General features: G+C 39.3%; 1 protein-coding gene across 3 annotated transcripts in view; it reads right to left on the bottom strand.

Moving 5' to 3' along the window:
* METTL15 (methyltransferase like 15) overlaps positions 1-22,170 on the bottom strand; it is a 73,354-nt gene that overhangs the window by 27,705 nt on the left and 23,479 nt on the right. For all 3 annotated transcript variants that reach the window (XM_053979940.1, XM_053979938.1, XM_053979939.1), the window contains one exon: positions 12,210-12,346. In XM_053979940.1, coding sequence (XP_053835915.1) covers positions 12,210-12,346 — 137 coding nt within the window. The remainder of the gene's footprint in view (positions 1-12,209; positions 12,347-22,170) is intronic.

The following is a 22,170-nucleotide window of genomic DNA, read 5'->3' as shown; positions in this document are numbered from 1 at the left end:
AGGAATAGGGACAATTGTCATTTCTGACCTGTGGGCTCTCCAACGTTCAGTTCAAGAACATTAAGACACTTACACCACTCCACACAGCTTCCAAGGCAGAGGGAACTCAAAGAGCTCCCACTGCAGAGCAGAGATCACACACATGAAATCCCACCCTCGCAGAGGGCTGCTGACAGACTTACCAGTTACCTGCACTGTCCCTTGTGTCACTTGGAGCAGGAAGGATACAGGTGTTCCAAGAGCCTCTAGAAGAACAGGAGTGAGGCGTGGCACCAGCTGCAACAATCTGCATTTGTAATCAAATTACCCAAGTATTAGTGTAGGAAATCCACGGTGGAAATTTTGGAGGGAGAAAGGAAACTTTGCCACAACTCCTGCTCAAAAAAACCCAAGATTTGCCTACATAGAAGTGAATGCAGTCAAGTAACCTGGAGGGGAGTGTGGCAAAAACAAAACAAAAAATCCCCCTGTTTCACATACAACAAAACTTGGCATCTTTCAAAGGCACCAGCTATCATTACTTAAATGTTTGCTAAATATTTACTCTTATTTGAAAGGATCATGAGGTTTAAGAGAGACACTGTGGTCAGAAACCTTCAGTAGGTCATAGAAAAGGATGTGCTCTTCTAGTCCTGAAATATTTGAAATATTCACTGGCTTCCTGCTGTAATGGCCATCTCCAGAGAGACTTAGAAATAAGAGAAAAAAAGAAAAATAAATTACATAATACTGACATCCATTTGTGTGAAAGTTCTTAAGCAAAAGCAATGCAGCAACATTTGATAAATTGAATAATCATTGCACTAAATATAAAGAGGAAGGTTTAGGTTCTACATAAAACTACAACAACAAAAAATCTTTATTTGAATTGGTTCTTGGTATTCCATACATTGTATTTCATACAAACACTTATTGAAATTGGCATTTAAGATTAAAATATCCCAAGATGAAAATGCTTAGAAGTTGTTAAACTTACAACAAGTTGTCACGGGGTTGAGCATTGCAGATGAACTGTGTTGACTTAGGGTGTGAGCTAAACCAGTAAATCATAATTCCCTTTTCTGCTGAAATCATTTAACTCTAGAATAAAGTCAAATGTAAGCATCAAATCCTCTCTCAGCTCAGGTAAGAGCACAGTCCAAGACACTTTCAGAGAGGGCTCCACTTCCCCACAGAGCAGTGCTTGCTAAGAACCCTGAACCACAACTCTTTTTTTTCCAAACCTTATCACAGGCAGTAAAGAAACAAAATTTTAAGATGCCATTCACTCCCTGCTTTACTTTTACACAGGAACCTTCCAAAAATCCCCCCAGTGATTCAAAGGAAAAAAATCTTATTTAAATCTTATAATCTTTTTTGAAAAAATTACTTTCAACTTATCATGAAGTTGCTTATTATTTACAGTACAGGTTTTGCTTTTCTTTGGTTTGTTGTTTTTTTTTTTTTTCTTTAAAAGGCACATTCAACAGCTTCAGGTCAGTCCAAATTATTAGAGGGTTTGCCACAGCTGACTTAAATTAATATTAAGAGATCATTTTTGTACTTTATGTGTTATGCAAGTAACATTTCTCCTCTGCAGCATCTTTCAAAGACAAACAAATGAATTACAACTTCTATTTCTCAGAAGCAATTGAAACTTTACAGTACTAAGAGAATCAGAAACTATATTCATTTTATAACTTAAAAATGGAATTGAACGCTTCATGAAATTAATCAGTAAGGAAGTGCTGGGCCAGTTCAACACAGAAAAGAGGGAATACTTGTAGTGAACTACACAATACCAAAAATAAGGAATTGGTAAAAACCTCCTGGTACAAGAAACGAGTATTCCACAAATATTTGACACCTCAGGTGTCACAGCTCCTGCCACAGCCACAAAGAGATTTTGGAGGAATAACAGTGAAGGGTGCACGAACAGATTATTTTTCATGGAAGTAATGCAAGTGTCCAATAGCACTTTTGGCCACTGGTCCCAGATCTAAGCTACAGTGGCACCTGCAATCCAAGTCTTCAGGCAAAACTGGTGATGGCAGCAAAGGATGCAGCAAAGCAGAAATCAGAGGATTCAGGAGACCTCAGCCTTCTGAGGGAAGGGGTAACCAGGAGGTGGCTCCTGGCACGAGAAGGAGCTCAGGACAACAGGTCAAACCCCATGAGCAACTTCTGCCAAAAGTGCAGGGAATCCACACCCCTGTGAAAACAGAAAGCCACAGCAAGATGCCAGCTTGGCTGGACAGGGAAACACTGACCAGGCAGGACAAACTACCAGAGGAATCCTGAGCTGGATTTAAGAACACCTCAATCTGTCTGAAGCAAAAACTGGAAAGGGAAATGCCAGGATGATATGGAAAGCTGAAGAATGGCACAGGCGACCCAGGAATTAATTTCACTAAAAAGGCTGAGGCAATTAAAGCCTTTGCCTAAGTATTTACTGGCAAAATCTGCCCCAGGTGCCCACTGTCCTAGACCAGGAGGGAAATTGCTAACACCACAGCACAGGAGGACAAGTGAGGTGTCACAGGGAGCAGCTGGGCACAGACACGAGACCAGAACGTGTCAGGAGAGCTGGCTGATGTCAAAGCCCTGCCAGCTTTAAGGCAAATCCCTGATAACTGTGACAAAGGCAGTGCCATGATAACTTCAAAAAAACCTCACGAAGGATTTTCCAGAGAACCACAGGCTGGCAAACCTTCCCTCATCATTACATGTGAAGTCTGCATGAAAACCCAGAACTCAAAGAGCAAGATGAGAACAGACAACATAGAAATAAATGAGGCTGATCCAGGAGTGTTTTACCTTAAATAAATCTAAAACAAAGTACCTGGCTCTGTAGGCAATAGGTCAACAGTATATTTAATTCCATTTTAATACAGCTTTTGGTTTTTCTCCTCTATTACTTTGGCAGGCAACCAAACAATGAGAGCCACAAAGATTAAAATTAGAGCCACAAAGAATATATAGGTGAAAAGCTGGATTCAAGGGCTGTTGGTGCCATGGATCAAGGTGTCACTTGCACCTGAAAGTCCAGCAGGAGGAGAGAGCTTCCTTCCAGAGACAAAAACCAGCCCGACCTGCCAGGGTGAGCCAACTTTCAAAAGTTCAAAAGCAAGATTCAGTAATTAAAGGGTTTACACTGCATCTCTGAATGTAGAATTAATGCATAAACGTTTTTATGCACCATAATTTTATTATATATTTACCTATTTCTATTAAATGTGCATTGAGAAGCTTCCAGATTGGCACCCAAATACTGACATTTCTTCCTGTAGCAATGATTAGAGATAGGGAGAGACAGACATCTTTAGTTCTGTGCACTTCTATTTTTCAATGTTTAGTATCATATTAATTATGATAATTAAAAATGGAAACACATTCCTTTGAAAGCAAGAAATTCCCCTGATTATACAATGAGATTCAGTTCTTGTTTTAAGCCATGAAGTCATTGCACAAAAGGAGTATTGAATTTCAAGTTTTTAAAATTCAATAACGTTTTTTATTCACAGTTCTTGCTACGATAGATCTGAATTTATAATAAACTAGTATCTCAACTAAAGAGCAATGAAAAAAGACATCAAATTAACATCAAAAGCCTACAGAGATTTCTTTTTCAGTCCATTTTTTTTTAATCTCCAAAATATGCAAGGAAACAGAACTCCAGGTTTCCTTCAGACATAGTTTTGGTACCCTGTCCATCAAGTATGCGACCATGCAAAACAAAGAAACAGATGAGACCAAGAAGACCATGCCTGCTGCTCTACTCTGCTAAATTCCCTATAAAACCATGACAGTCCAAATAGCTGGGAATAGCAACATGGAAATAAGCAGTGGATATTGTCTGGCTGGGCTGGAGGAGCAGCCACCTCAGGGACTGAGAAGTGCCTGCCCAGCAGCTCCCAAGGGCTGTGCCTCAGGGTCTGGCCCTGCTGGTGTCCCCAGGGCTCCATACTGGTCCCAGTATGGTTTAACTAACTCAGCAATGACTTGGACAAAGGGGCAGATGTCCCCTCAGCAAGTTTGCTGATGACACAAAGATGGGAGAAATGGTCCCAGAGTGCTGTGCATCCCTTCCGAGGCACCTCAACAGGCTGGAGAGATGGACAGAGAAGAACTGTGCCAGATTCAACAGTGGGAAATGCAGGGTCCAGCACCTGGGGAGGAACAGCCCCATGCACCAGCACGGGCTGAGGACTGACCTGCTGGAAAGCAGCTCTGTGGAAATGCAGCTGGGGGTCCTGGTGGATGACAAATTGTCCATGGGCCAGCAGCGTGCCCTGTGGGCAATGAGGCCAATGGGATCCTGGGGTGCATTAGGGAGAACGTTGCCAGCAGGTTGAGGTTGGAGATCCTGCCCCTCTGTCAGCCCTGGTGAGGCACACCTGGAGCACTGTGTCCTGCTCTGGGCTCCTCATTTCAAGAAAGACAAGGAGCTCCTGGAGTGGTTGCAGTGGTGGGCTATGAAGAAGATTGAGGGACTGGAGAATCTTTCTTAACAGGAAAGGCTGAGGGAACTGGGCCTGTTCTCCCCCAGAAGAGAAGACAGAGGGCAGGACCCTGTCAGGGTGTGACAGTGCCAGGGAGGGGTCAGGATGGAGCAGGCTCTGCTCTGTGATGTGGAGCAGCAGGACACAATGGCACAGGCAGAAACTGCTGCACAGCAAGTTACACCACAACGTCACCAAGAACTTCTTCCCTGTGCAGGTGGCCATGCCCTGGAACAGATTGTCCAGAGAGGAGTGGAGTCTCCTCACCAGAGATATTTATTTGAGAACATTTTGGCACAACCCTGTGCAATGTGAATGACCCTGCATGAGCAGGGAGGTTGGACAAAACCTGCTGTGGTGCCTTCCAACCTGACCCATTCTGTGATTCTGTGGAATTTTCTGTCACAAGAATAACTTGAGAGGTCTCATCTACTTTGTTCTGTACAGCAAATATTACAACCAGCTCAAAGCCTGGCTTTATGACAGGTCATGTATCTTCTCACCATCACCAGCCATTTTAGCTAATATTATTGTTAATCTATTTGAACATTTATAATGGGTTATTTTGAAGGCAAAAGAGAAAACTATTATAATTATGCATCGTATTTTGCCAAATCTAGATATTTTTCATGGCATGGAATGCTTTCCAAACAGGCAGAAATAAGATCATTTCAACCACATAAGTCCTATATCACAACACCACAACCATATACACCACAAAAACCCTACCTGAAGCATACTGTAAAAGTAAACCTATTTGTGATGTTCCCCCTCATTACCATGATAATTAATTCCCCCTCATTGCCACACTAGAATTAACCTTTGTATTCAGCCTTTCATTAGCTGCTGGTATTGACACATAGACCAGATTAACCTGAAGGACATAAATTTCTGCTTAAGAAAATTTCACCCAAATTTTGTTAGCTTGAAGAAGTTGCCCTGTCTACTCTCAGAGCAGTGTCCAAGATGGTCAGTGAAATAAGCTTTGTTGCAGCACGAAGTTTAACCAAGTGGCAGTACAGATTATTCAAAGTATTCACACAATATTCAGTATTCACACACTTCTGGTCCTGCTGCTTGGAAAAGTGACAAACCACACATTTCAATTCTGCCATGACACGTAATTTTTACTTAACTATAGAAAATTAATTTTACTTATTTATTTTTAGAACACGAAAACGTACTAGCATAATCTCATGCATCACCAGCTTTTGGCTGCAACTCCACTAAATGCCAGAAGGTATTTAATTTTAATGCTGTACTCACTGGGTGCTAACATCCAGCCAGAGGCAGACTGCAGAAGGGGTTGAATCCACTCACATGCTGCAAGTCCCACATCACTCCAGACTGCAGTGCAAGGAACCAAAACTCAGGCTGAACTCAGGTGAATGAGATTTTTTGCCTTGTCTTTTGCTGCTAATTGCCCTGCTCCTTAGGAAGGGCCAGCAGTGATGGAGGAGCTGGGGATAAAGCACCACCTTACCCTGACAGGAGATAAAATACTGCAGCTCATCTGAAAGGGTGGGCAGCCACGATGCAGCAGGGGGTTCAGCACAGAAAACCTGGGGGGTTTAGCAGCTGCTCTCCAAGCCTTGCAGAACAACTTCCTAGGGTTTTTTTTTTTTTGAGAGGCAAAGATGCTGGTTTTCAGGAATAAAAAAAAAAAAACAAAACCAAAAAAAGGTGCTTTCCCAGAGAAGGCTTGCTGATTATTCAAAGTGTTCACACAATATTCAATATTCACACACTTCTGGTCCTGCTGAAAGGGAAAGGAGTGCTCCTCACCTTCCTCTTCCCTCTCCCAGCCAGGCAGGTGGCACAGATCCTCTCGCAGGTGACTGGCCAGTCTGGACATCATTGCCAGAAAGAACTGGGTTCTGGTTTTCCCATGGATACTGAAGTGTTTAGATTGCAGCAGCCTCGAGCCTGTCGTGAGCACAGTGGGGCTGACAGCACTCAGAGTGCCAGTACCACAGACTGTCTGTGCTGCTGCTGTCTCTTACCAGCCTGTGTGAGCCAAGGCCACCCAGCAGCCAGCCCTGGCCTCCAGCACCTGCACCAGCCAGGGCTGACAAGGCCAGGCAGCTTCCATTCCACCTTACTGAGCCTTGACACAGAGATGCTCTGAAATCTCTCTACCCTGACCTTTGCTTCTTGATCAAGCTCAGCTGATGGATTTTTCAGGCATCCAAATCCAAAGCAGCAGTTAACTGCCTGATTTTCCTTTCAGTCCTTTCAATGTTCTGTCCAATGCTTAGCACAGCTGAGTCACAAAGAATAAAATCAAATTAAAATTCAAATTATGTTTATTATCACGACAAGAAAAAAACAGAATTATGTAGTCAAAGTAATTCATTTTTATGGTCTATGTCACCTATATGCATAATCCTAATGCATCTAAGAATAAGAGTATCTGAAGCCCAATGACTCAATCAGAAAAATAACCTGAATTTCTCTATACATTTTTATATTTCATAGTTAAGTGTGAAGCTCAGTTCTGATCCAAAAATCTGTTTACAAATTTTCATTTAGTTACTTGTTTTCCCTTTTATCAAAGTAGAAGAAATAAGATTATGAATCAGAGACTATCAGCTTTTTTTTTTTGGTTAATTTAGCCACTTAGTAAATCATGTGTTTATTTTAAATACCAGCATGTCTCAACCTTCTCCCAGTAAGTGACAAGCATCCTTTTGTCTACACATTCATATAATTTCCACCTTCACAGCAAACTGCTGCTGTCTTCTAGCCTCAACAATCATCATCTATCTACTGATGAAATAAACTTTTGTCTGAGTTGTTTGATACAAGAAGGAGTGTTTTAAAACAGTTTATGTCCCCTTGATTTGTGCAGAGTGCCTTAATGCCTCCTTGTTGTGAACAAAAATAAGCTAAATATGCAGCCTGGTACAAACTTGCTAAGGAATATGAAAATAATTATCTTCTTATCAAGACAAAAAGATCTGTAAACAACCAGGCACAAAAACCTTCTGATTGGAAATTATTACCTTCCTCTCTGCCTTCTCATCAGAAAGAGTTTTGCTATTATGAGAAACTAAATTTTAGAAAATATGGAAGCAGTACTGTATCGGTGTCCTTTATGAAACAATGATTATTTTTGTTAAAAAAATCAAACTGTAAACCCTTGTTACTGTAATGAAAATATACCCAGAACTCAACTGTTCATCTGGAAAAAAAATGCTTAAACTGTTTATAAGATATTTCTAAATATTTTTGAAGCATACATTATAAAATGTTAATAATTAGAATTGAAGTTCTACAATCATTCACATGCATTTTAGCAATGAGATGGTTACAAAGGCAATATAAAAGTCCTTAAGTCATCCAAACACCTATAAGAAACTTGATCATCAAAACCAAGGAGGAGGAAAATTGGCTGAAAGAAAAATCTGATGTCTGCTTTAGAGATCAAAAAAGTTCAAAGATTATTTCAGTGGCACCAGGATTACAAGTGTGGAGTTGGTTACAAGTGCATAGTATCACAAAGTAAAAAACTGAAAGTTTAGGGGTTTAGAGTATAGTAATAAATAGGAAGTAAAATAGAGGTTTTAAAACGGAAACAAATTGTTCTTCTTTACAAGTTTAAATAATGTTTTATAGTTAAACAAAAAAGTCCGCATTGGGGACTTCAACCAATCAATTAAGTTAGAAAATAATTTAAATATAATTTCTTAATTTAATAATTTAACCTTAAAAAACCTTATAACATATTGAAGCTAACCCACTTATATTTGTTTGCCTGTGTTTGAGAGACAGCAGGATGTTGACACACATGGAAAATTCTTTATAAAGAAATAACCTTCTAAGTATCTAATTAAGTATACTTATATGCAGTCAAGGCACCATTGTAATGAATATGCCTTGATTGCACATTAATTTCTTATGCAACTACAGTTAAAAGCTAAATAAAAATAATATATAGCAAGAAAAGCACCAATATATAATACTCAGCTACAACTCATAAGCACATTAAAAAAAGCTTATCAAAACTGGAAAAAAAAAGAGCTATTTTTTATAGAACTGGGGAAAAAAAAAATCTATTTTCCCCAGAGCATACAACGCACAGCTGATCTATCACTTTTCTTCTGCAAACTTTGAGTAACTCTGCAAGCAAAATCCACAAGCACCCTCACACCTCAAAATCACTTTAAAACTCTCTTTAAATGGTATTTCAATTGCATGAGGAATTCTGTACTATTTAGCCATACTTTTGGGGTACAATTTCTTAATCTGCTCAGAGAATTTCAAAGCACATATTTTTTTTCCCCCCCTCTGCACTGGCTTTGCATGGGTTTCTCCTACTTAAAAACGTTCCATGCTGTTGGTTAATTGCCAGATTTCAGCCACCTCTCCAGCCTCTTCCTTTCAGTGGGCGTGCAAGGGTTTTCTTGTACTATCTACTGACTGAATTTTATTGCTACTGACTGCATTTTATCTGGTTCTCCTGCATCCTCAGCAGCAATTCCCAAGTTGGTGGCTTCCCCAGAAAGCACGTCAAAGGATTCCCACCCACACACTGAATATCTAACAGACCCTGACCCATTTTCGCCTTATTAAAGCAGCACTACATATTTAAAAAAAAAAATAAAAATAATAAGCAGCACCACTAAACGAATGTGAGAGCTGCAGCTGGAACTCCTCCACCCTCTTCAGATTTCAGCTCTGACAAAATCGCCATCAAAAAACAGTGACGCGTTTAAAGTGCAAACATCAAATGCATTTTTCCTCAGTTTTCTCCTCCAGTGATTTATTACTCCAGCTGTCTTTCAGTTAAATATAGGGAGGATTTCATTTACGACTTCTGAATATAGAAAAACCCCTTAATTGAGGCACCTTTATCTCCTCTTGCCACATTAGCTTTGGGTGTATTTCACAGAAATGCTGAGGTTGGAGGCACCTCTGGAGATCACCCAGTCCAAGTGGCCTGCAGGAGAGGGTCACCTGGAGCAGGTGTGCACCCTTCATGCACACAAGTTCCTCCTCAGTTGAGGTGGCACTCCTTGGGTTTTAGTCCATGGCCATCAACAAACAAAGCCACACAGCGAACAACAATCGGGACTACGTGACTTTACCAAGATTATTGCCTTCTAACCAGAACAAGCAGTAACACATGCAGCATTCTGCTTTCAGCAGGGAAAAAATGGCAACAGAAAATTCACCCGGAGCATGGCTTTGAGCCTGCCCGTTGCACTCACAGTTTCAGCCAGGGGGAATCAGATTTTACCAGTGCTGGTTACTCAGCAGCCTCTCCCCCAGCTTGGTGCTGTCAGCCCCAAGGCACTGGAACCACCTCGGGGAGTCAAACAGCCTCTCCCTAAACAGGAATGCCAAAGAGAGGAGGGGAGAGCAGCCCAGAGCAGGCAGAAGTGGAGATGTTCACAGCCCCGTGTTGAGGCTGTCCAGTGAGGTGCACCGAGGGCTGTGCCTTTCTCACAGGGACAGCCCCACATCTCTCTCAGGCTGCAGCTGCCACTTCTGAGGCAGCACAACTATTTCTGTGGCTCCCTGGTGAGCCAGGCAGCTATTTCATCTGAGAACACACCTGACCACATACAGATGTCAGCTGGATGAACTCCCCAGGCTTTTGATGCCCACACGGATTTGAATTGAACTGATGCAAGGTTTATTTCTGACACGGTGCAGAAAATGGACAATAAAATCCCATCATGTTAAACCAGCTGTCTTTTAATGAACACTGAAAAAAATCCATTTATTGCAGCTCCATATCTCAGAAACAAATCCTTTATACTCAACTAATTAGTAAGCAAACACTGGCTTTACCTGTTTATAAATTACATCCTTATACCTCCTTTCAATTTGACAACGGTTTATGCAACTGACTTCCCAGGGAAAGCAGATTTATAGTTAGCACATATAGAACATTCTTTTTCCATAAATTTTAACACAAACTATTATAAGAAAAGATAATATTTACCTTATGAAAAAGGACTCACCTGTTCTTTCTAATAGGAAGGACAGAAAATGAGGGAAAAAGACCAGAGCAAATAAGAATATGGCTCTGTATCCTACAATACATACCCAGTCATCTTTCAATGATTAAGACTTTTCACCAACAACACCATGTTATTTAAGGATCCACTTCATTCTGAGCATAGCTTGCATCCATAGAGGTAGACACCAGCATCAAAAATAAGAACTAGGAGACCTCCTTTGTCTATTAAACCATAGTAAGTTACATCAACTGCTGTACAAAGTTCATCTTTTCAAAGCAAGCAGAAAAATACTGAGGTCAATTATTGGCAGAAGAGCACCCAACACTTGTAAAATCTCTCCATCTATCTGGAAAATGAACTTTTCACATCCAGGTTTGCAGAGGATACTTTCAAATAAACTTATACTGAGTCAGAGGATTGCTCACTGTTGTTTTATGTTGTGTGTTTCTAAAAGACTGGTTTTTTTCCATGACAGAAAGAACAGAAGACTTTACAACTCCCATGACATTTGGCACAACATGTTTGCAAGGCTTAGTTCGAAAGAAAATGGACTTTCCTTGACAATATTCTCCACAACATTCTGTCAAAAAAGAGCATTCTCTGGAGAAAGGACAGCGGAGAGAGGCATCCCACAGATTTGCAGATATACACTGCATGCCACTGCAGCCCAAAGAGAACTGCAAATTTAGAGAAATATATCTAAGTGGTCTTAGAGAGTCTGCAGTGTTATTAATATTTAATATTGCTGCTATTTAATATTAATTTAAATATTACTGCTGCCTTAGAACTTCTTTCTATGTGGGACAACACGACTGAAGAACCAGGTGGTTTCTTATCCACCTCTTCCAGATTTCTTCTTACTGGAAATATTTACTTCTCTCCATGTTAAAGCTCTTTCTGAAATAATGTTTTCAGCCTGACAGTGAGTATTCTCTCCTTACTACCTCACCTACATTTCTGAAGTCTTTTCTACTTCATATTATTTAATTTTGTGTTTATGTATTTTTACTTCTTGGTCAGATTGAAAATGTGATTTTCTGAAAAGCTCACATTCAGCTCCATATATTGCACACTTGTGCACCAATGCACTGATGCTCTGACTGCGTCCGTTCCTGAATTAAATAAAGGAGCAAGAACTTGGCAGAACTAAAAATGATGTGAAAATTTGCACTTAGCAATTGTTCATTTAGCAAATTCAGCACTCTTATTTAAAAAGAAAATTGAAGCACAAGCTATACACAGAAATTGTAGCTTATTAAATTGTTCAGTAGCTTCTGAAGCCAGTGGCAAAATACTTAGCAAACCCAATACCGAATTACAATTATTTTGGGGTTTTTAAAATTAAAATATTCATAATCCATATTTAAATGACCTAATTATTTTAAAACATATTATTCCACCATTTTTGTGAAATATGTACCACAAAGGTATGCTTTTGTGCTAGTTTGCACTCCGAATCATCTCAAGGCAAGCAGAACACATGAATCTTTTTAAAATCTCTTTTTAAAGATAAAATTAGCTACTTGATGCCTGCTTAAAATTAAAACTGCAAAATACACATTTACTCCAAAAAACCTAAGAAGAAGCTGCATGCAAACACTCCTAAGGAAATTGAACTGATTCTCCTGTTGAACAGGGTGCACACAGCACAGAACGCCATTCCACAATTAGATATTAGAACTAAAAAAATACATCAAATTGAGGCTAAAACCCCAAAGTACCAACCACGTTTGTAGCAGAGGAGGAGACAACTTACGGGTAGGCTTGTGCCATCTGCTGAGCCATTCTGTGAGCTGTGGGGTCCCTGTCCAGGGCAAACACACTGATGCCACTGGCTCTCGCCAAGAGAGCTGCTGTGTGACCTCCAGCTCCAAAAGTCATATCCAGGAAACGCTGTGGAGGGAAAGCACACACACCTTTCACCTCAGAGCAGGGACAGTGTGATGGCTGATACACAGCTTAGCTGGAAAATCTCCCTCGTGTACTAGAGGAAAATACCCCGTTGCCTTTTTGGAAGTGTGTTTTTTTTTTTTGTGCAGAACTGAAATTGTGGCAGAATAGTTCACCAAAACAAAACTAAAAATGAAAAAAAGAAAACCAAACACCCACAAACAAACAAATAAAAACACCAAATCCAAACCACCAAAAAAAAAAAAAAAAAAAAAAAAAGACCTTAATGCTGTGTTTCGCCTTCTTTCCCCTAAAAAAGAGCAGAAGAGCAGCAGTGTTTTCAGAAGCTGCCCCATGCCCCCTGGAAGCTGACTGCTGAAAAGGCAGGAATTATTTCTGCTGACAGAAATAACTGGCTCTTCACTCAGCACTTGTACGACTGCAGCTCCACTTTGGAAATATTTTCTTTCCAAATTACCAAGTAACTGTCTGTAACTCTATAGCCTAGGGAATGCACACTGGAGCACAGAAAGAAAAGGATTTTTATTGTTTTTATGACTTTGTATCTAAACCAAAGTACAAGTGTGACTGACTCTCTGCACCTTGGTGTTCCCATAAGTTTTTTCTCTCACTTGGTTGAGCTGACCTCTGCTGTCTGGGGGAACTCAGGCTAGACTTGAAAAACAAATTCTCCATGTACTTCAATATTCATCTCTGCATGGGGTTTTTCTCCCCACTTCTCAGATTATTTTTTTTAAGTGAAACAGGTGGTTCATTTTATTTTGAAGACTACTTATCAGCTACAATCATATTAAATAGAAATTAACATGAACTAAACTTACTCGCACAAATTACACAGCCCAAGGGTAAAAGCACCTTTTCAGTGAAATTTTCCAATTTAACTCTTGAAAGAATTAAGATTCACCCACAAATTCCTTTGGATAGGAACAGAAATTCAAAGGCAACCAAGAATTAAATTCACCCACAAATTCCTTCGGATAAGAACAGAAATTCAAAGGCAACAAAGACCCAAACATTTTTCTGGAAACACTTTTTAGAAAACATAAAGACTTTTATATGAAATTTCCCCCCCCCCCCCCAAAATAAAAAATATACTTATGAGACTAATAACAGAACTCTACTGAGGCTGGAAGTAAGGACAAATTATGATATTTTAAGATCCTTAGACTGCATTATTTAACACAGTTCCCTAAGCTTATGCTCTAGAAGCAAAAGTTTCCTACAGTATTTTACAAAGCTAATGAAGAAACAAAATTTAGCTGGGTGATCACCCAATATTAAATTGCACCACTCACATGGAAAAATGAAGAACTGACCCAGAATTTTTTTGTAAGCAGTATTTATAAGACAAAACTACATTACAGTCTACACAAATGCTGCCACAATCTATTTAAGCATTCTGATTTATCTTCTGCCATAACAAAACCAGAAGTATACTCCTTGAGGCCAATTTAAAAACACAGAACTGAAACAGTTAAAAAATGTGGTTGCTTCTTTAACACAACTGAAGAATTTAGCTAGATTTTAAAGATACTTTCAGATGCTAAAAATTCCAAGCATATTCTCTGTAAGTTCTCACATACCACTAAGATTCAGAGAAGCTTTCTTATTAAAGATTCCAATCACTTTGGGTTTTCTTTGCATTGTACTGTTATTTGTACTACACCCATAAAAATCCAACACTGGCTATTGAGTGGGATATTAAACTAACTAGCTACTTTTTTATTATCTCCCTTCAATGAAAATTATTAATATAAAAATGTCATTTTTCACTCTGCATTTAGCTTAGAAAATTGCAAAAATGAACATGAATTGTAGAAAACACACAAATCCTGCTAAATTACTTTTAAAATGTCCAGGGTATATCTGTTACGCTTTGATTTCCACTCAAGTTATTTCCATTTAATCCTTACCAGAACTAATGTACATAAGCAATGAACAGACCTCTAGCTTTTATATTCTAGTTCTGTAGGGAAATCCATTTAGCAAATCCCTTTAGAAATATGTGGAGGAGCAACAGAAAATTAAAACCTTTTTTTTTTTTTTTTTGCATAAGATTAACCCACTCAGAAATGCACTCAAAAAACTTAATCACAGCAGTCCCAGGTGTCATTTAGGATTGCACTTATTCTGCAGCAACACATAACAATCAAAATCAACCTATATTACATCATGATTCCTCTTGGAAAAAAAAAAACAAGGTTAATCAGCATGAGTCACGCCTTCATGGTTTTGTTTTGCTCAAAAAAAAACCCAAACAAATGCTCTTATTCTCCATCTTCATGGAAAACCAGGACAAAAACTTGCAAAAACATCACGATTGTCTGTCCTAAAACAGACCTACAGCCTTGGCAGGAAGAGTCATGGAAGGGACAGGAGTGTCAGAAGAGCTACCTTTAAAACATAAAATACTCTGAAATAATCATTTTATTCCACTTCAACTCACTAGTAACTTGAATTTCCAGAAAACAGTCTTTTCCCACTAATATGTTTAACTACTTGTTTATTTCCTGCATGTCTGTTTGTCTTCTAAGCATCTGACTCTTCTCAGTCATCTCTACAAAGTACTGAACACATCTGATCCTCCTTTCACCACCACTTCTACCAAGTTCTCAGTTCCATCACGTTTGAACAGCAGAACACAAAAAAAAAATAAATTAAAGAAATACTAAAAAACTAAATTGGCCTTTTTGGCCAAACCTCCAGACAGGTTTTCTTTGTTAAGCAACATGCAACACTGAGATTTTTATTGCAACATGTAACACTGAGATTTTTATTGCCGGATGAATTTTTGAAGATGCTCTAGCTCATTCAAGAACACTTATATTTTGTTTAACAGTCTTACTGCTGCTGCTTTCATTCATTTTAAATTTGATCAACTTTAAGCTTGACATACAAGCTGCTTATTAATGACCACTCAGAAGATGTTGAAAATAAACCAAAGTAAACATGGGTAGAGAGGAAGGGGGTGAATGGGTGAATGTACCATGACCCAGTGACAAGCTCCCCATGTTGTGACAGCACTGAAAAGCTCCAGTGAAGAGCCCAAAGCACCTGGAATGAACACAAGCTCACTGAATTCCACTTTCTGAAAGAACCAACACACACCAGCCAAACCTTTAAGGAGCACCAGGCATGGTCCTTAACCTGAGAGCACCAGAGTCAATCCACATTCAGCTCCTCATAATCCAGCTGTTCCACTCAAAAGCCACACCCTGCATCTAGAACCTGAAAAAAAAATAACTATCACCTTAAGCTATCAAATGGAATAATTAAGATATTAACGTGACCATTTTGGAGCATTGATCAGATTAGAAATTAATCACTGTAATGTCCTGCTTCATAAAATGCTTCTCACCCATTCCTTCCATCTTTCACACCTGAAATAAAAGATGCATCATCTTTTTCTTCCTCTTTCTCTCTTGCCTACTAGTTTTTAATCAAATGAAATTAAATGACATTTTATCCTCCTGGTCCTATAAATACTGGAAAAGATTATGACATGAATTTCTCCTGCAGTGAGTCACCATTCCATTGTTAAGTTATGATAGTCCCATCAGAGTCCCCCGGGAATTTCATAATCAGTTTGTGACTGCAGGTTTTAGAAAGCATTTGGCTCTTTCATGACACACAGACAGCAACAAACAAAAATTTCACAGCTTTCATTTTACAGCTAGCTCTAGCGTAGTTAGAGAGACACAAAGAGCTGGAGATCACCACTTAAGTGAACGAGACTTTTTACTGAAAAGCTCTCATAATAAATACCTTTTAAGCATTTCATTTTACCATGGCTGATCTGCAATTCCTCTAATGATGTTCCACATGCAATAAAGTTTACTCCACAACGCTTCATAGCCTTTGTGATTGTTTTTCCTTTGCTGTGTAACAAAATGGGACTGCAGAACTTGCACAAAACTGAAACTCAAAGGTGACACATGAATTGAAACATCATAATGCTTGTTTTTAACAGCTCACAATTCCTCTCCTCTTTCTTTTTTAAGGACAAGAACTTTATACTCTTCTTTAAAGTCATTTGATCCTTTAGATGTACGACTAACCCTAATCACTTCAAGCACTCCATCAGATCTTTCTAAAAGTGTTTTTTCTTCCTCTCACAACCCTGACATTGTCTGAAAGAGGACTTCACCATGCTGGACGAGATCTCCAAAGGACTTTGGCAAACTGTACAAAATTCCTTGACATGCTGAGCTGGGATGCAGGACGTGCCAAACACCCTCCTGTCCTGGTGTCAGTGCTCCACGAGCAGCCTCTCCCTCCTCCCTTCCATGCCACAAGCTCCTGCCAGCCACCTTTCTGCCCAGACAAGCTCTCACCTTGCTCACACTTACAGGGCACCAAAAGATCATTAATCCACTGTCATAAGCAAGCACACATAAGGCATCTGCCATGGCTCTTTCCAATACATAAAATTAATTTCTTCTGAAACCAGAAAGGCTGTTATTCCCCAAAAAGTGACCTTGCAATGCGTAATTATTTAATTCTATTAATTAATAGAATTTATTTAATTCTATTAATAATTTAATTATATCGTCCTTTAATTCTATTTATATTATTCAATCCCCAGTCCTGTTTGTCCACTTTTTCTATTAAATAAAAATTAAAAACCTATATTGACAACGACCATCTCGGGTGCCTTCAGCAAGTGTAAAACACCTAACACACCTTACCCTCCAAGCTCTCTGATTAAAAATAAAATAAATAAAAATCAGCCTTCCTAGAAAATGCTGTTGCTTCCTGCAGTCCTGTTTTGCCCTTCGTCCAGTGATTTAATACAGAACCACAGAAGAGACAACCCCACAATTACTCCCCTCTGAAACTCCTGTGTCCTGCTGCTGGCATTTGTCCCCTTCTTGCCTGAAAGAAAGGTTCCAGTGAATGGCAGCCATTCGAGTGCAGTGAGTGGAACACTTTGCAGTCCTCCTCCCAAATTAAATGCTCAGAAGAATCATCGAACAATAGAGATGTCAAATTTAAAATACGAGCAGAAGAAAAATTGGCTTGCAAGAATCACACCCTTAGCCAGTACCATAAAAAAAAATAAAATATATATATATATATATATACACACCATATATAGCACATCAATACCACGTGTAACATTTTTACAGTGATGCATGCCTAATGGAGGACTTCCACCCAAAACTGGGCTTCACAAGTGATAACCTGGAATCACAGAACTCTCCCGTGAGAGAAAGGAAATAGGGCCACAAAGCCTGCTGCAGCAGCTGAGAACACAGCCCCAGCACCTCACCCTTCATGTGTCACCTTCCAGAACAGCTACAAAGAACAGCAATTATTAAACTAGTATATTTTCAGTTTTATCAATGATGAAATTAGCATATTTTCAAGACACTTGCAGAACATACTTGTTTTGAAAATGGCACTTTTCCCGCTTTTTACAGGATTGGAAAAATAAAACCAACCAGAACACTGATTTATTTAAAATATGCTACAAAGAAAAAGCTGAAGAACAGCTAGCCAGCATCCAAGCTATGCTGCCTAACTTTTTAGCTCACTAGAAGAAAAGGAAACACCTGGAAATTGCTGCCTGAAGAAAGAAAAACAAAATGGAGACTCTTTCATGCAATTGACATTCATGCAAATGCCAAGGTAACAATATTTTTTCTTGGAGTGTTATTATAATACTGAATACTCTAATGAAGGTAAATTCACAAAAACAAATGGTTGCATGATGAGAGAAACAGGTTCTGTAGTATTTCTGTACTATTACACCCAGCTTCAGCCAGTGCATCCCAAGCAATCCAAGTGAGATCACAGTGCTTCTCCCTGTTTTTACTGATCTTTCTCAGGGGGATGACAAGCCCACATTTTTCACAGTAATAGACATTTCATACTTGAAATGAGAGCTAGTGTTTGCTTGAAAATGCAAAGAAGGTCAAAATACTAGGATGTTTGGTAAGGCTAACAATAAATATTTATTACTGCGTTGCCAGCCACTGTTGGTCTGTATCAAAGTATTTCTTCTTGTTTTATTTGTATCTATTCCATCTCTTTGTGGAAAAAAAAAAAAATCCTGAGAACAGAAAAGCAATATAAACAAAATAATCAAGACATTGCAAGATGCTTTTTGCTACTTCATTCTTCTGGTGCTCCTATGATGAGTCATGTTCTCTAAACTTGCTGCCTGAATTTCCTTGTTATTCACAACAGAAATTGTTCATTGTCACAACACAACTTGTTTTCCACTCGGCTTCATTTTTCAAATATCAACTCTGAGTGCAATAAAAGACATCTGACCTCTTGTTCAAACACCTTGGGTTTTCTACAGCTTACTATTTTAAGACACTCAAGTATTTAATATACACTAAGCAGAACAAACAAGCTGAATTCAAGTGGGGAGCACTGACAACAAATTCTATAGGAACTTTTTCTAGCAGTGATTTTTTTTTTTCCCCAAGAAATAGCTGATCTGCTTTATCCTTTTATTACCACATCTTTCACAAATAATCACTGCAAAGGTATGAATAGAGACATTTTAAAAATAGCTACTGTTGTGTTTCTTGAATAAAGTACACAGACTATTGTCTGGGCACATATTTAAAGTCCACTGGGAGAAAAGGCCATCTCTTCTCAGTCCCTCAGGATTTTATTTTCCTTCTGCAAAGCTCAAAATTGAGAATTAATGTTTAGTGCTGGCCTTTGTCAAAACCAACCTCACTGAACCTATAGTTTCAATAAGCACAGGGAGAAAATTAATCCTAAGGACAAATGAAATCCACAATCTTTTCCTTCTAAGAGCAAGGGAAAATACATCCAAACTTCAACGTGTTTTCTTCCAATTTCAGGACCAATTTCAGCTTCAGTGGATGAGCAAAGATTTTTCATGCTAAAGTGCATCTGGTCTATATGGCAGAAGACAGGAACAAAAGTTCTGTTGCTTTGAAATCCATAATATTTACCCAAATTGAGTCACTCACATTTCATTCAGGCCTTTCCAACAGCTATCCTGGCATTCTTTGAGACACGGCCAAAAGGCACAAACATTTGTATATCATTGAGGTTTTCCTTTAATTCCATTTCTTAAGTCATCAAAATGCTTTGAATTGACCATGATGCACCTTAAAAAGCAGGAATCTGTGGAGATATTGAAGTGCTTTCATTTTAAGATAATTATCCAAGTGGACAGAGAAGCAAAAATTTTTTTCAGAAAAATCTTCCCATGTCGCTGCATGCAGCAACATCCTACATGACAATCCTAGGAACAGAAAAACGTGATTATTTTCTTTTTTAGTACTATTTGTAATGCACAAGGAGATTATATACCTATAGAGAGTTCTGTTCAGTACATGCCTACCAGCAATCACCAAAACCATCCTGTTCACAACTCTAGGTACCACATCATGATACAATTGGCTTTCTGTACCAATGAAGAGAAAGCAGACAAAACCATTTGGTCCAAATTCCCTCACAATCTCCAAAAACCCAAGCGAATGCTTTTCACCAACACTGACCTGTGCACATGTGCATCATGGGCTGCACAACCAGAATCAACTCAGGCTGCAGGAGCTGGACCACCAAGTACCACGGAGCTCACCTCAGGCAATGCCTTCATGGGATCATTAAGGTGCCAATAATCCTGCTGTTCCACAGGACAGCAGAAATGGGTGCTCCTGTCACAAATGCCTCCACCTGACAGGACCTGGGGGGCCCTGGAAGAGCAGCTGTGGGCTCCTTATGGCCATCAAGCCAAGCAGGTTTGTGGCAGGGGCCAGCACACTGAATGTCTGAGCTCTGGGGCAAAGGCAGGTTCCACAGGGTGACTTCCATGTGATGAATATTAAACTTCTCTGCCCAGGGAGGGCTGAAAGCTCCTTTTAATGGTGCAGGACGTGGGCAGGAGGATGCAAGGTGCTCAAGGGGGAATAGCTGGCAGACTGGGACCTTCCCAGTCCCTCAGCCAGCAGGGAAAGGGGAGGGCAGCACGCAGCCAGGAGCTCAGGATAAAAGGAGGCTGCATCCCCCAAAACCTCGAGAGACACCCCTCAGGGCGATGGCTTAGCAGACTCCTGCTTTATTCAAATAAATTTGGTTCTTGCAGGCCTCCTCTGTGGGCACTGTCCTCTCACAGTGTGACTTTCCACACACACATAAGCCAGTTAAGCTGTTTCTGGGACCAAGCATCCTCACACTACCAAAACCACATACCTGCTACAGAAAATGCTTTTTAATTAACAGAAAATATATTCTCCCAGGACGTTATGCTCTAATGCAGATGTTTTCACAGAAAACACGAATGGAAGGAAAAAAACCTGTTCCATAGCCAAGTATTTTAAAAGAAAGCACAAGTGTCAGGTTTATGTATTTGCACCCGAGTATCTAAAGCTCATCTGCTGCTGAAGTTGTTCACCAACAAAATAAACCCTACGTTTCTCCACCCTCTTTTCCCAGGTCACCTCCAAGGCATGCACAACTCAAGCCTTCAATCAAGATTTCCACAAACTGCTGATTCTGAATCAACTCATGTCAGCACTGATAATCCCCTGGAGCTCTCTAACATGACAAACACATTAAAAGTATTGTTTAGATACGCTGAAAACAGTAATTGAAGGGGCAAAATTTTTACATTAAAGGAAAAAAAAATTCTCCTAAACACCATGTATTCAACATTTGCATTTCTTACAGCACTACACAAAATTCTGTCTTTCTGTCACTACACAAAATTTCACACTAATCACACAGTCACCATTTCATCTTCTTTCCTACATGGGCTGTGAGCTGTTTCTCAGAAATCTTACTATCAGTTTTTGCAAAGTACTGCAAAACATGTGAGTGTAAAATTATTATGTGAGATATATGCAGAAAATCTTGGTTCTGCAGCTCATCACTTTTGAAGCCACATGTCTTGGAGCAGTTTGGACAGATGATGACCAAATAGACAAGAAAAAAAAAAAATAGGACTATCTTTTCTTAACACATGTTCTGAACAACAAGTCCAGAAAATTATAATAACTAACAGGAAGATGAATTTTAATTGTGTAATAATTTTAAAGGCATTTTTAAGGTACAGTTTTGTCAGCGATAAAAAGGAAATCATTCCAAATCTCCTTACACAGACTATTTCAGGCACCATTTTGCATTTTAAGTTGCTTACAATTAGTTCTGAACAACCTGTGTGTGCAGCAAATCAAAGAACATAGCACAAAAGGAACTTTGAACCACTCTCCTTAGGTCACTGTCAGCGTATTCATGTACAAATAAAAATAAAAACCAAAAAGCACTTCTTTACAAACGTGGGTAAATGAACATTTACAAACCCAAAAAGCCCCAGAGCCAGGGACTGCAGTGCCAGTGCAAAGTCACAGCCAGGTGAAGTCGCTCAGGGCAGCTCAGTTACACAGAGCAGTCCAACAGGCAGGTGTGGCCTTTGCAGCATCTCATTCTGGAAGCAAACACTCCGTGTGGAACAACCACAGCTGGGATCACCTTTCCTCTGAAAGACACACGGAGTCTTTTTTCTGCCAACTCCAGTTCATGGCTGGACTCAGCTTACAGCTCTGATCAGAGCAGCAGCCTTAAAACCCCACAGCGTGAGGAAACCTCACAAATGTTCTCCTGCCAGTAGCTCAAAAGTGTCTTTAGTCTAAATAATTATTATAAAAATGAATTATTTTATTATTATTTTCATCATTATTATTATTTCTTTTAATTTATTTTGCATGTCACAGAGTAATAAAATAAAACCCCAACCAATTAAAAAAAATCACAAGCAAACACACAAAAAAACCCAACCAACACCCACAGGAGAATACAATCTCCTTGAAAAA

This window comes from Vidua macroura, chromosome 6, assembly GCF_024509145.1.
Source record: "Vidua macroura isolate BioBank_ID:100142 chromosome 6, ASM2450914v1, whole genome shotgun sequence".
Taxonomy (NCBI): Eukaryota; Metazoa; Chordata; class Aves; order Passeriformes; family Viduidae; genus Vidua; species Vidua macroura.
Note: the sequence above shows the minus strand (reverse complement) of the source record. Positions and strands in the feature narration are given on the sequence as shown.